Source organism: Budorcas taxicolor, chromosome X (genome assembly GCF_023091745.1).
Source record: "Budorcas taxicolor isolate Tak-1 chromosome X, Takin1.1, whole genome shotgun sequence".
In the NCBI taxonomy this organism is placed as follows: domain Eukaryota; kingdom Metazoa; phylum Chordata; class Mammalia; order Artiodactyla; family Bovidae; genus Budorcas; species Budorcas taxicolor.
The window spans coordinates 39,451,646-39,466,235 of NC_068935.1; the positions used below are offsets into that span (position 1 = coordinate 39,451,646).

The 14,590-nt window shown below is 48.9% G+C and overlaps 1 protein-coding gene across 1 annotated transcript in view; it reads left to right on the forward strand.

The window, feature by feature from the left end:
* The first annotated feature begins 369 nt into the window (after positions 1-369).
* Positions 370-14,590, forward strand: part of ARHGAP36 (Rho GTPase activating protein 36) — a 31,319-nt gene continuing 17,098 nt past the window's right edge. Inside the window, exon 1 of the mRNA XM_052663362.1 lies at positions 370-427. Within this exon, the coding sequence (XP_052519322.1) occupies positions 370-427 (58 nt within the window). The remainder of the gene's footprint in view (positions 428-14,590) is intronic.

The window sequence follows — 14,590 nt, forward strand, 5'->3', positions numbered from 1 at the left end:
GAGGTCTCCCTTCCCTCTCAGCTTCGGGGCTCACCAGGGCTGAGATGGCGTCTCCCCTCAGACTCGGGGCTCCCCGGGGTAGGGGCAGGGTCCTGCCCTCAGAGTCGGGGCTTCCCGGACAGGAGCTGGATTTCGGCCTCCCTCCGCGTGGGGGAAGGGGCTGTGGGATCAGCCGCCTCTCCTCCGGCGGGAGGGGGGCTCCCCTGAGGCCCTGCCCCTTTCGTGACAGGCCCGAGGTGTCCGGTGACTGAGACACTTCGCTGGGTGCAGGGTGCGGCTCAGGGCGTGGTCACCGGGGGCTACTTAGGGCCGCCGGCGCGGGGGCTGGCGCGGACGCCGGCTGCGAGGCTGCGGCGCCGAGCGCGGGCCATGGCGTGGATGCTGGACTGCCTTTTCGCGTCGGCCTTCGAGCCCCGCCCCCGCCGTGGTGAGTGGGGCCCGCCGAGTCGGGGGGCTGGGGTCCTCGGCCGGGGGCTGCCGGCGGCTGCCGCCCCGGCCGGGCGCCCTGGGGCTTGGATCGCCGCCCCTTCGCCTCCCTTCCCGAGGGCTTTTAGCTAATTGTTCCTGGCTCAAGGACTGCCCCGTCGAGGCCCCGCATAAATCACCGGCTTTGCCGGGAACAGCGAGCAATCGCGCTAATGGCTCGGCGGGACGCGGGTCGAGCGCGGGGGCGGAGTCGCTGGCTCAGCCGTCCTCGGGGACAGCTAGAGCGTCGGGGCCAGACACTTAGGACCAAGAGTCCGGAAACCTAAGGGCAATACAGGCCCCAGGATGTATGTCCCCGACCCGGCAGCTCGGGCCTGGGAACCCTGAAGATGGAGGGGGGGAGCGGGGATCCTTTTGCCTTGAAGCCTGTCCCCCATGTACCAATCTCAACTACAGAATATCGACAGGGGCCCCTTAGGATCATCAAATTCAGCCCCTTTATTTAAGAGATGGTGACACTGAAGGCCAGAGATGGCAAAGGCCTGCCCAAGGTCACACAAGGAGTTGGCAGCCAATCTGTTTCTGCAGAGGCTCTGTCAACTGCCCACTGCCCCAAACTGCCCAATGGCAGAGGCCTGGGGTCTTTAGTCTGGGTCTTCCCATGGATACTTTGAGATCAGTGCTGTTTTCCCTGTCCCTGTGGGGTTGAGGGCATAGGTGTACAAAAGATCCCAGGGCGAGTGTGCTATGTGGGTGGCCTTTCCTGGGAACTGCTTCTATAAAGTACATTTTGGAAACTCATTTATTTTCTTCCTCCTTAAGTTTCAGGAGACTTATATTTTCTGTTTGAGATTTCCCAGGACCCCCACCCACACTGTCCTTCACTCTCCCTTGGTAGGCCCCACCCCCTCTAGGCTGCCACCTGCCCCCACTGCCACCTGTTTTTCCATAGTCTCCACCTCCAAAATCTATATTGGTGAGAGTGCGTCATTGGTCACCAGCCATAGACCAAACCTGGGGTTGTCTCCTCTTTCCTCTGCCCCCTCACAGGGAGGGGAGGGAAGGCAGGGAGAGGAGGGGCCTAGGCAGTTTAATTCTGCAGAAACTGTTTTTAGTCCTTGCCAGCCAGAGCACCCTGCTGAGAACCATCCCAGAACTCTGGCCTACTACTAGGGGGCTGCAGCATGCTTAGCAAGTTCAAGTGCAGTCTCTGGCAGGCCACACATTCTCTGAGAAAGAAAGAAAGATCTGCATACACACAGAGAGTTTCATTTTTTGTTCTGTATATTTTTTTTCTAGTTTATGTGATCCTGGTATATAGAAGACAAAAATAATTATAAAGGAGTTTTATAAGATGCCTTTTAAAGCCTTTCAGCTCAAACACCCTACCCTTGAAAAGGGGATGGAATGAACCATTCCACCCCTGCCTGGCCTGAAAGCTGTGACTCCAATGAGATCAAGGATATGAAGTCTCCTTTATGAATAACCCCATTGGGAAGAGGGTCAGTATCACACAAGTAGCCCATTCCCAACTAAAGACAGTCATTTCTATTAGAATTAGAAGGTTTTTCCTTAAGCTGAACCCAAATCTCTTTTTCTGGATCTGGTGCTGACCTTCATGATCCTTCCAAGAGAACAGTGCCAACCCTCTCCGTTCCCCACCCCCATTCACCCCTGTTTTCATCCAGGCCAAATCTCCCCAGTTCCTTTATCTGTTTAACACATGACATGGCTACAAGGCTCCTACCCACATCTAGCTGCTCTTTTTTGAATGTGCTCCAAATTGTGAATGCCCAATGACCGGGTCCAAAGAGGATTTCCAGCTGTGTCCCTGTAAATATAGTCCTGGATGGTTGACTTTCCCTCTGTTGGAAGACCAGGTTCGCACTCACGGTACACAGACACGTAGCCATAAACACACACATATGTACACATTCCCACCTACAATGTCACCAGTGCACACATACTTCACATGCATCACATACTTTTCACACACAACATAACCACATCACACATGCACATGCCACACACAAATCCCTTGTACACGCCACAGAGTTCACACAAATCGCTAATTTATATTGGAAGTACTTTCTTCACCTGAAGAAAAAAGTAAACTCAAGTTCTTTTCAAAGTCTGTATTCTATAGTTGTTTGACATATATTTGCTACTGCATTTCCAATCTGGTGAGACCTGTCCCCCTGCATATGCCAGTGGGGTATACCATTGCCTATACCAGTTCTATTACTTGTACAGAGCAGCTAATATATGTGAAGTACTACCCAGATGTTGGGCCCCAGCCTCAGTCCTTTACATATGTGGTCTCACTTAAGTCAGAGAACATCATTTTGAAATAAGTAATTGGTTTGGGGGTACAGTGTTTTGACCAGGTAAGAACTCATTCACTTCAATGTAACTTTGTGGTAACTACTGATATTCTGTAGGGCTCCAGCTGCCCTTGGTGCCTCCTCTCAAATGCCTTCCAGAAATCCTCAGGAGTCAGAGGGAGGGAGCAGCTGACTGATGATTGGGAAGACTAGGGGAAGCATTCTCAATGTTCCTTTACCCACCTAACCACCTCTTGCTTGGGACAGTGTTGGTATGTCAGAGCAATCGTTTGAGGGTGGCAACGGGCAATCGATGACCATATGAAGACATCTGGGAGAAGCATCAATTAGGTATGGAAAGAATGGGGACCCAGAAAGGGCTTCTTTCCCAGGGAAAAGGACAGCACAATTGACCCACTTGAAATTCTGTCCCCAGTTCACTCCTGGCATTGGATTTAGCCTCAGACAATTGGACTTCTGTAAAGCAGCCAAAACTCTACAGCTAAAGGGACCCTAGGGCCCACTTTACATACAAATTTGATCTTTTCTTGGGGATGGGACCCAATCATTGCGCTGAGACCAGGCCTGGTTGCACTGCACAGGATTACTTCCCAGAGCTGGGGCAAGTTTGATGAGATATCCTGCTTCCCTGATCATGGCATTGGACTAGCACCCCCATCCACCAATGGCAAGACTTCCTGAAGTGCCTTTGAAAATCATTTGTTTGCACCTCAAAAGACATTTCTCCAAAGGAAAAAAAAATGTGACACTCCAGAGCTTAGGTTCCTAGGTTAGGCCACACTTTACCTATCATAGTATAAAATGCAGCATCTGTGTGATGAAAACTGGCAGAAAATGATACTCTTGCAAGTGTATCTCAGGCTCCAGCAGTAGAGCTGACATTCATCAAGCTTAAATATCAAATGACAGAAAGCATATTGGGCATTGATGGAGCAGGATATCAGGTCCCTGAGGGTGATGATGGCAACAGTGAAAGCAACGTCATTCCTTTTTTCAACTTATCAACCAAAACAGCCTAAATGTCCAACTGTAGGGGAATGATTAAATAAAATATATGACATCGCCACTTGTTAGACTAGTCTGCATCCATAAAAATGCTGTTTATGACAAAGATGTAGCAACATGGAAAATGGTATGATTTATGTGTCAAATATGCATTTTTTAAAAGACTGGAAGAAAATTCAGCAACAAGGTCAAGTAAGAGACCCTATTAGGTTGATAGAATAATAGTTATTTTTTCTGTTTCCCAAAATTTTTATCGAGTTTGTGCTTAAATTACTCTTATATTTTAAAGAGATTCTTTTATTTTTTTGAGGAGCATAACTTCTTTATTAATTTTTTTTACTTTACAATATTGTATTGGTTTTGCCATACATCAACATGAATCCGCCACAGGTATACACGTGTTCCCCATCCTGAACCCCCCTCCCACCTCCCTCCCCATACCATCCCTCATCCCAGTGCACCAGCCCTGAGCATCCTGTATCATGCATCGAACCTGGACTAAAGAGATTCTTAAAATGCTAGTTGAATGCAAATAGTCCATACAATAGTCCATATAATATAGTCCATACAATAGTCCATATAATAATTATAATTATCTAGAATCCCACTATACATAGTTTAAGGGATATTTTTCCTTCAAATTCTAGTAAATGTAATGACTAAATCAGGTCAGCCAAATGTGATCTTCCCAACGATCATGAAATGTCCCCTAATACTGGGTGGGAAAAGGTGGAATGGGCTTGAATTCCAGACCTGCTTTCACAGTCTTGCAATGAGCAAGTGTCTTAACCTCTCTTAAAATAATGTAATAATGCCTACATTTTCAAGTTATTAATAATATTATTATTTTTAACAACTATTTAATAGTAGTTGTATTATTGTTATTGGTGATATCATTAAGTGCCTTCTATGGTTCAGGTATCGAAAGATGTGTTTTATTCCTTCTCCAAATATTTGCTGTGATACTAGTCATTTTACACAAATGATCCCATTTAACTTTCGTAACAACTCTTTGAGGTATTATCATCTTCACTGTAAAACAAAAACTGGGAGGTTTAGTAACTTGCTCACTCTCACACAATAGCTGAGCAAAGACCACAACCCCTTTTGGTCTGATTTCAAAGCCTGCATGAGATTAAAAGAAATAACATTTGCAAAGCTTCCATTACTATGCTGGTACAGAAGCAGACATTTACTAGGTGGTCAATACCATGATGATGTTTCCTTGCCCAGAGTCCAAAATCTGGTCTTTGATCTGCTTGATTACTTATAGATTCCTTTCTATGAAAAGGTGCACATTTCAACTGGAAAGATGCAATGCAAACACCACCTGTGTTCTTATTGCTGGGGCTCTGAGTCACTAGGAAACGATTTCTGTTTCCTTCTGGCAGTATCATTTGTTCTCACATGTATCAGCAGAAGTAGGTAGATGGCATGTTTGATGAGCCTTGGCAGCTACTGTCATGTCTCAGATACAGTTCTTGAAAAACCACACAGCTTCCTCGGGACAGGCACCTGCTACCCAGTAACGGGGAGGTCCCTGCACTCAGTGATACTTATTAAATGGCCAGGGCCTCTCTCGAACCCCTAATCCAGCAATTCTTGTGTGGTGTAGCTGACCCCTGTTACCCCTCCCACTTTCCTCTTCAAAGCAGGGGCTATAGGACCTCCTCAGAAGCAGACAGGGATAGGAACGAGAGAAAAGCTTGAATTCCTAAATCCTCAGAGGGACTCACTAATAGATTCTCTCACATGGTGGAGTCTAGGGTCTGGGAGGGGTAGCATGCAGGATGAATACGAGAGGTAAGGAAGGAGGAATTGAAGGCATCTTCCAGAGACTGAGAGCACCTGGAGCCTGGCCACTCAGAGCTTTTCTGCCATAAATGTCAATAGTCTGTAGCCTCTTTATCCCTCCATGGGATTATATCCACCCCCTCCCCTCAACTTCTTAACCTGCACTCCTACCTCCACCCCGACTCTGCCCAAACGCAGCTTCAGCTTGTAGTGACTTGTTTTTGTCTCTAGAGGGAGGCAATAGCATCAGAGAGGAAAGGGCACCGATTGGGGTCTTCTTCTCTTGTACTTTACCAAAGGGTAGGTTTTACTTTACTTTAACTGCGAACAGTTAGATAACAACTAATTGGAACAGTATTTTAGGTGTTGCAAAGTATATTTCAGAGAAACATCATCTCTCCCCTCATCTACTCCCCGCCCCCACACCCCGCAACGTTGGTGGCTGCTAGAAAAAGGGCGGCCTTGGGAGCCTCTCCTAATTTCTAGGTTAGAGTTCAGAAAACAAAAGAAAAACCATAACGGAAGTCGTGGGGGAAGTTTAGCCAAGGAATATTCACCCTGTCTTTCTTTGGGGTACAATGGCACACATTTGACGGGTCAGGACTGGCTCTGATGTGAGGGCTGGGGAGCACAGTCCATAGCTGGGATGGGAGGAAGTCCAGATGCTGAGCAGGTAGTTGGAAACTTTCCTATATGGAATATCACATCTGAAACCTTGGTCTCATTAACACTGCCAGGAGAAACTGCAGAGTGAGAATTGGACTTAGGGTCCAGTTCTTCCGGGCTGCATTAGGCTGATCACAACATCACCCTAAAAGAAGAGGGGCTATTTCAAGAGTGTCAGACACACCAGTAATGAGGAAAATTGGCAGCCTAGTCAGTCAGCTTCAGTCCCTGAACACCCGTTAGGACACTTCGGGCTATGTGGGTGGGGGGCGACTTAAGCGAGAGGGAATTATCCTTTTCTTGAACATTTACCAGATGTGCTAGACATCCGGCTGACACTGTCCATATTTTACCTCCTTCGGTCATCTGAGCATGTCTAAGGCAGGTGTTAACATCTCCAAACTACAGATGAGAAAACTGAGGTTCAGAGAGATGAAGTAACCCTCCCAAGATCACACAGCAAGTAAGTGATGGAGCTGGGACACAAACTCAAAGCTGTCTGAAGGTCCTTATCTTTAAGGGCTTTACTCACATTTTCTTGGGAAAACCAAGATCTTTCTCTTTGATAAAATTCCCGTTTTGGTGCCTTGCCCATATGGGTTCTTGTTTTTAGGGTGAAAACAAGCAAATTTCTGTTTACATTTGGCAGTAATGGAGGTTGTTAAAGCATTTTTTCCACCTTTACAATTCCCCGTATAATCCTCCTGTTATGAACTCGAGAGAGAGAGAGAGAGACTTATAGTGGGGATTTTAAGCTCCAAGGGAAGAGTGTGTGCATGTGTGCGTGTGTGTGTGTGTATCTACCCCACGGTGGTGGCAATGTTGACAAGGGTCCGGGTAGCCCCTCCTAACCCACCGCTTATGTGGGTTATGCAGCCTAGAAGTGCACCTTTGGAGTTAGAGCCTTGGAGCTTTCGGCTTCTTCAAAGGTGAAGTTTGTCCCCCATTTCGCAGGTAAGAGTACTGGACTGGAGTGAATCAGACAGTCTTCACGGATTCAGGTGGGACTCAGACCACAGAATTTACATAGGCGGTTCCGTGGTTGAGTGGTCTGTGTGTAGGGGTGGGAGGCAGAAGCCTTGCAGGATGGCAGTGAGGAAGTGGAAGTGGACTTGCTATATTCAGAGGAGGGTGAGGAGGTATCAGACTGGCCCCCGCAGCAGCAGGAAAGTCACCTGCCTGAGACCAGATGCTGGAAGACACCAAAGTTTGCATGAACTTCTTGGACAGACTTCAGCAAGGGGCTTCAGCTAGTCTTTGACTTCTCTAGAACCACCTTCCCCACTGCACTTAAAAACAAAAACAAAACACAACACTTTCTGGCTACGTAGTAGTTTAGGCAATGCTTTTCTTGCCCACCCAGGATGAGGTGCTGACCCAGGCCCAGCTGGCGGGGAAGCTTTATGGATGTTACAGCTGCTTCTCGTCTGCACACCAGGCTCATTTGTGCCAGTTGAAAGGGCACAATAATAACAGTGGCAATTTAAATCGTGCTTCTTGCTTTCTGCTTCCCCCCCTGAAAAGTGGCAAAGTGACTCACCACTGTTGAATTGTCCCTCTCTATCCACCCCCTGACCTCTCTGCGGCAGTCTAGGCTGGTTCCCTGGGGGGCTGAGCTGGAAATCAGTTCTTTCAGCGGCCCTTTAGCTGTGATGGCGCCAACCCCCCTCTCCCCCCAATAAATGTGTTCCAAAAAAAAATGCGATGTATTGTTTTAATTTGAAATTCTCAGATGAGGCTGCTTGGAAGGCATCAGAGCAGCAGAAACCCCACTAGGTAGGCACAGTGCTCCCCCCAAACATGAATAATACAAAAGGGGGCCCATTCAAAAATCTACTGGGGGGCTCTGCTTATTTTTCTGTGTGTAGTTTGATATGGAGATGACTGGTCTGCTTGAAATTTACTACATATCAATTTCTGGTGGTAGTGCCATAAAAATGGATCAGGAGGAGCTGTGAAATCATTTATACTCCATCCTGACCCCTCACCTCCATTCCCATCCATGCTCAATTCCCCTGACCCTATGGCTAGAAAGTGCTCCTTCTCTGCTCTTTCTTTCAGCACCAGCCTAAGGAGAGCTCCCAGAACTGGAGCCTGTGAGGTGCTTATGAGCCTAGAGTAATTAAAGATTTTGAGGTGTCAACAAAGCAGGTATGGTGGAGAAGCTATCAGCTGTCTCAGAGACAAAGAAAATAATCATGCTGAGCACTCTTGGTGCTGTCAGTAAGCTCAAAAGAAAGATTTGTTCGGAAGTGATACTGTTTCATAGAAACCTCAATGCCTAGCAGAAATGAGGGATTCTTGGTGAGGCTGCTTGGAAAAGAAGAAAGGTTTAGGGAGCTTGGCAAACCTGGATTCAAATACTATCTCTACCTCCCACTGGCTGTGTGACCCTGGAGAAGTTACTTAACTACTCTGAGTTTGATGTGTGATGTGCAAAACAGTGATAAGTCACAGCTCTAATTACCTCATGAGGTCATTATGAAGACTCCAGACAATGCACTAGCACAATGCCTGGTATACAATAAGTACTTAATAAATGGTAACATAATGATCATGGTGACTATTATTATTTGTGCCATATACCAGGCATTTACTACAGGAGCTCAAAGTTTAAAAGGAGAGACAAATAATTGCAGTTATGTTTGATGGTATCATGAGAAGTATGAAGAGAGCAACTATGAGGGCTCCAAGGAGAGAGCCCTCAACTGGGAGGGAGGGCTACAGAAAAGCAGAGAAAGTTTTGTGACTCCTAAGTGAGTTCTTAAAAAATAAGTAGGAGTTTGTCACGAGGCCCAGGGGGAAAGGGATTCCAGGCAACCGTATGTGCCCACACAAAGCCAAAGAACTGTGAAACAGCCAGGCCTTGTGCAAATAGCTGGGCTTTGCTGGGCAGGAAGTGGGATCTCCTGGGGGAAGGGGGAGGGGATCAGTGACCAAGAACCTTTCCAGTTTATTCCCACCAGCCCCTGCACAGCGCCTTAGGCGCCCTACCTGGCCAACCACGGGCGACGACCTCCTCTTCTTTCCTCTAGGCAGTCAGGTAAGCTCACACCCAGCCCCCCGGGGGCCTGGTGCGCACAGCGTGGGGGTCGTCGGACCCAGACCCGGCAATTCCGGGCACGAGGCGACTCTGCCGAAGTCGCGGGCCCCTAGCTCCTTCTTCGTCCCAGTCCTGGAGCAAAGTCCCCCTCCACCCCCAATTTAAAAAAAAAAAAAAACACCAAGCACACAGTCACTTGGGCTCTTTAGACAACCCCATGCTCTCACACACTACACCTGTAAAACCACACGGCGACCTCCCTCCAAGACGCACACACCGGGTTTTCAGCCCTCCACCCTAGCACAGACCTTGGCTGCATGCGTCCCCACCACACACAAGAGCACATCACACTCAAACACACACACACACACAGTGCACCCTGACACAAACCTTTGAATACACACGCCTTAAGTAAGCTCACATATAAAGACACCTTGCTCACGAACACACACTACACACCACAACAATCACCGCCCGTAAATCCATCTTGACCTAACACAGCTAAGGGTAAACACACACCAAACCAACATATGCACACGAGCTTCTATGGGCACACAAACATACACACACTGCATACACATATACACTACAGCACGACCACGGACCCCGGCAGAAGCATACATCGAACACACCCACATCCAGACCGCACCCACACAGTCACACTACAACCAGGCAGAAACGTACAACCTACAAACGTGCACACACGAACACTGCACAAACACACGCTCCACATCCGAGCTCAAACCAAATCCACTTCACACTCAGCACTCGAACTAAAGCATGCAGCACACATCCCACACCCAGTCACACACGGAACTCACACACAGGCGAGCCGCACTTGCGCGCGCACACACACGCGTACATGCATACATACATACACATACAGCCCGCCCCCTCCTTCCCTCCGGGCGGAAGAGAAGGGGGCGAGGATGGGAGGAGGGGAAGGAAGGAGGGGGGATGGGCGGGCGAGGCGCTGCGGGCACAGACGCTCTTTTCCCTTTGACCTGAGTGTTGTCCCCATTAACCCGCCTGTTCCCCATCCCCAAGCAAAGGGAGTGAGTGAGTTGGGTCCAGATGGGGTCCAATCGGAACCCGGGAAAACTGGAAGGCCCGGGGAATCCGCCGGCTGGCGGAGGGCACGTGAGCTCCGCGGAGACCCTGATTCTGCGTTGGTCGACCCTGCCGGAGGCTCCTCCCCGCAGCAGCCCCACTCCCAGATCCCATCGCTGCTTAGACCCCAGCTCCCTGCGACTGGGGGTGGAGGTGGGGGTGGGGATGGGGGCGAGGAAGGGGGGAGGTGCTGCTTCCTCTCCCTCCAGGGAGAGTGAGCAACTGTTGGGGGTGGAAAGCTTTATTGGTTTCAAGAAGTAAGGAGTTTGAACCTGCAGACAAGCTTTTTGCGAAATTCCTTCTAATCTAGTTTGAAGACGTCTTTTAATAGAGACCTCACTATTTTGCAAAGCCACTAATTTTCACATAAAAGGCGATGGCTATTAGGAATCACCGACACCGCGTTGGACACATAGTAGGGCGCCTTTTGTCACCAAATTTGGCAGGGCTGTCTGCAGCCCAGCACCAGCGTCGACCCCTCTTGGGCAGGCGGTGAGCTTTTTTTCTGGCACACAAGCCCTCCCAAGGACAGCCGCCTCGGCCCGGGAGCTACCGGCGGCAGGGGGCGGTAGAGTCACCGAGGGTGCTTTGCCCTTTGGGCAGCATAACCATCGCGGGAAACTCTGAGGTCCCCTCCCACTGTAGCGAACTACAAAGGTCACTCCAGAATGTTCCGCGGCCAGATAACCATCTGGCTCCTATCCTCCGCCTGCCTCCTCTCTGTAGAGATGGACCGCGGGTGTCGGCGAGGAGGAGGAAGAGGACTTCCGCCTGAGGCGGCGCATTGTGTAAAGCGCCTGGCGGTGCAAAGTGCACAAGCTTCAGAGTCTGTATAGGTTCGAACCCCCACTCTGCCACTTTGCAGTTGATTACCTGGCTTAAGCTGCAGGCTGATTGTGAAGTTTAAAGGAGGAAATACATGCAAAATGCTTATTCCAGTTAAGATCCCAAGGATGGCCATTCCCTCTCTTTCATCCTCACTAGAGATAAAGGTTTGGGAGATTAGGGAAGAAGCGGATCAGAGGCTGGAGATATGGCCACCAGGTAGTGCCTCTAAGTCAGAGGCTGGACAGGGGTTCAATTAGCATTCAAGTACTTAAGCAACGTGCTTTGTTGAAGGGAAACACCCACAGCAGTGATTTTAGTGGTGTCATACACTTGCCACAAGACATTGCAATTCACCACCACCCTGCCCATCACCTCACCTCTCAAAGGAACTTCCTGATTCATTCCCACTCCCACCCTGAATTCTTCTCCCCCTTTCCAAGTTGCCACCTTATTTTATTTTTTTTTAACAGTAGTGAACACTCACTGGATGCCAAGGACAACTTCTCTTAACTTACGCCTTGCCAGTGCCTAGCACAGTGCCAGCTAGAGCACAGGCTGTATACATGTGGCAAATGAGGCCCTGGGTGGAATCCCTTGGAAACACCCAGACTTAAGGGTACAGAGGGGTTATCCTTAAGGGTCTAGAGAGAGGATTCCAATAGCAGCACCCCAGGCACTGTGGGGGATGGAGAGCAGTGGCTTTTAAATAGAGTGCTATTCCACTCCTCCTCAAAGCCCTCCAGCCCTCAAATTCTCTGGAAGAGGGGTTGGCTCACTGTGGCTGAGGCTCCTGCAGTCCATTAAGAAGAAAGCTTCTTTCCTGGAGGTCAGAGGCCCTGGCCAGCTAAAAGGTGAGTCACTGTCTCAGAGTTGGGCAGCAGAGGTGGCGCTAAAGTGGTGATGAATTAGTCTAAGATGGAAAGGGGATGTTACCTGAGTGATGATCAGGAGGGTAAAGCAGAAAGGTGAGCCCTTGAAGCTGGGACTCAGTGGTAGAATGTCTGTACATTAAGCGTCCAAGTCCAAGTGAAGTCGCTCAGTCGTGTCCAACTCTTTGCGACCCCATGGACTGTAGCCTACCAGGCTCCTCCATCCATGGGATTGTCCAGGCAAGAGTACTGGAGTGGATTGCCATTTCCTTCTCCAGAGGATCTTCCTGACCCAGGGATCAAACTTGGGTCTCCTGCATTGTAGGCAGACGCTTTACCATCTGAGCCACAAGGGAAGTCCAGCTCCTAAGCTCCACACTTCCCTCCCCCTCCCCCGAGTCAGGCAGCTTCTTAGAGGAGGAAGTGGAGTGGAAAGCATCCTTTCTGGGGGATGTTTGGGAGACCTGGTTTCCAATTCTGACTTGGTTACTTGCTGCATGACCTTGAGCAAGTCCTTTTCCTTCCTGTTCTCAACACCAGAAGGAAGTTAAGGGGGAAAGGGGCTCTGCTTGAGGCCCTGTGCCAAGTATTTTGCTGATGTTATTTCCACACACTCTTTTCTCCATAGTGCTATATGGTGAGCATTTATCCCATTTTGCAGTTGAGAAAACTGAGGCTGAGTGACACGCAATCATCTGCTTTCTAATATATCATGCCATCTCTATGTATTTATGTTACCAAGGCAATCACGGTAACTCAAGCCAGTTATCTGTCAGCCCTCTGCCTAAATTGGCTTCTTATGCACTCAGGTTCAGATTATGTCTCCCAGCTGCCCCTGATGCCAACGTGTGTTGCTTTACAGGCAGTTGGTTACCTGGGTGGGTTTCTCTTTTCATCTCCTATGACACCCACCTACCCCCAACTCAGATCTTTCCCTGGCGTATCAGCATAAGATCCCACGAGAGAAAGCAAGCATCACCTGCAAGTTGCACCCCAGTATCCATCCCTTATCCTGAGAGTGGGGGATCTGGCTGCAGGATGCTGTAGTGAGGAAGGGGAGCAGAGCTGCCAGGGACAGAAGGAGGGGCTGCAGAAAAAGACCAAGAGGAGAAAGAGGATGCCAAGGACAAATTGGACCAGCTCCAAACTGCCGCTCCCTCCCTTTCTCCCCCTCTCCTCATCTGGTGCTCTAGAATGTATAAAGGGGCAGCACCCAGCCCATTTTCAGCAGGAGAGAGAGAGATCCTCTCCTTCCAGGGAAGGGAAAACCACCCTGAGCAGTCAAATTACACTGCTGTGTTGGGTAAGATTGATTTAATTCCTGAGGAGGAAGGGGTAGGAAAGAGGAGCAGGGGAAGAGGGCGCCTTTTTGGTATTGCTGGTGCTGAGGTGGTACTTGAAGTGAAAAGAGTGCCACCAAGGCTGATTCGAGAGCCAGAAGCTCTCTTGCTTTGCTAGGGCTTAAAAGAGACTTGCCACTGGGCTTCTGGATCTCATTTCCAATCCAAATCCAAAAGCCACAACTCCAAGCCTTTGGGGAATAAGTTCATGTCTTCCAGAGCTGCCCCAGCACCTACGGATGTGTATCCTCTCTCCTCCCCTTCCTTCCTCCTCTCCTTTGCCTAGACTCTGTTCTGCCTCCTTCCCTCTTGCTGGGCTCATCCAGTCTCTGGCATTCTTGATTTTCTTCTCCTCTTTCTTTTCCATCCACTCCCTCTGTCAACAGCACTCTCCATCCATTTGCTTCATCCAGGAGAGGAGAAAATTCAGCTGGGAGGGGGTGTAACTGTGTATTTGAGATTCTCCCCAGTTGAGATCTTGCCTTTATAACCCCATATTGCCCTTGTTGTGTCAGATGAGAATATTTAGTGCTTGTGAATAATACATTTTTGCTTGGCTGAATAGTGATTTGAATATATGTTTGTTGGACTGCAGATTAGAACAAGGCATTTTTGGAAGTAATATTAGAAGGTAAGATGGTTTGGGCAGGTGTGAATGGCCTTCTGACTGCTCCAGATGCCAAGAAGACAGAAAGACGAAGACTCTGTGTGTGTTAAGAAGGGGATTATTGAAACCATTCTCATCCAGAGAGGTGGAAGAATTCTGCTTGCTCTTGTTGTTTCTTTCTTTCTTTCTTTCTTTTTCTTGCTGTTTATTGAACTCTGAACAAAATGATCTTTTTTGTCTCTGAGTTTGGAAAAGCAGAGGCTCTGGACGAGATGGCAAACAAGGCGTCAGAAGAGTGAGGCAAGGAGGCTCTGGGGGTTGTTCCTTGTGCAGTCCTTGTGTCCAAAGGGATACCACCTGCCCTTCAATGCCACAGAAGTCAGGGCAGAGGGGACGTGGAAGTGATGAGGGGTAATAACACACGTTCTGAGCTGGGTTCCAGGAATTCTGGGCCTTCCTCTTAGCTTGGCCACTAAATAGCTCAATGACCTTTGGTAAGTTTCTTAGCCGTCTCAACCTCCACTTCTGCCTCAGTGTCCCTTATAATGTGAGACAGT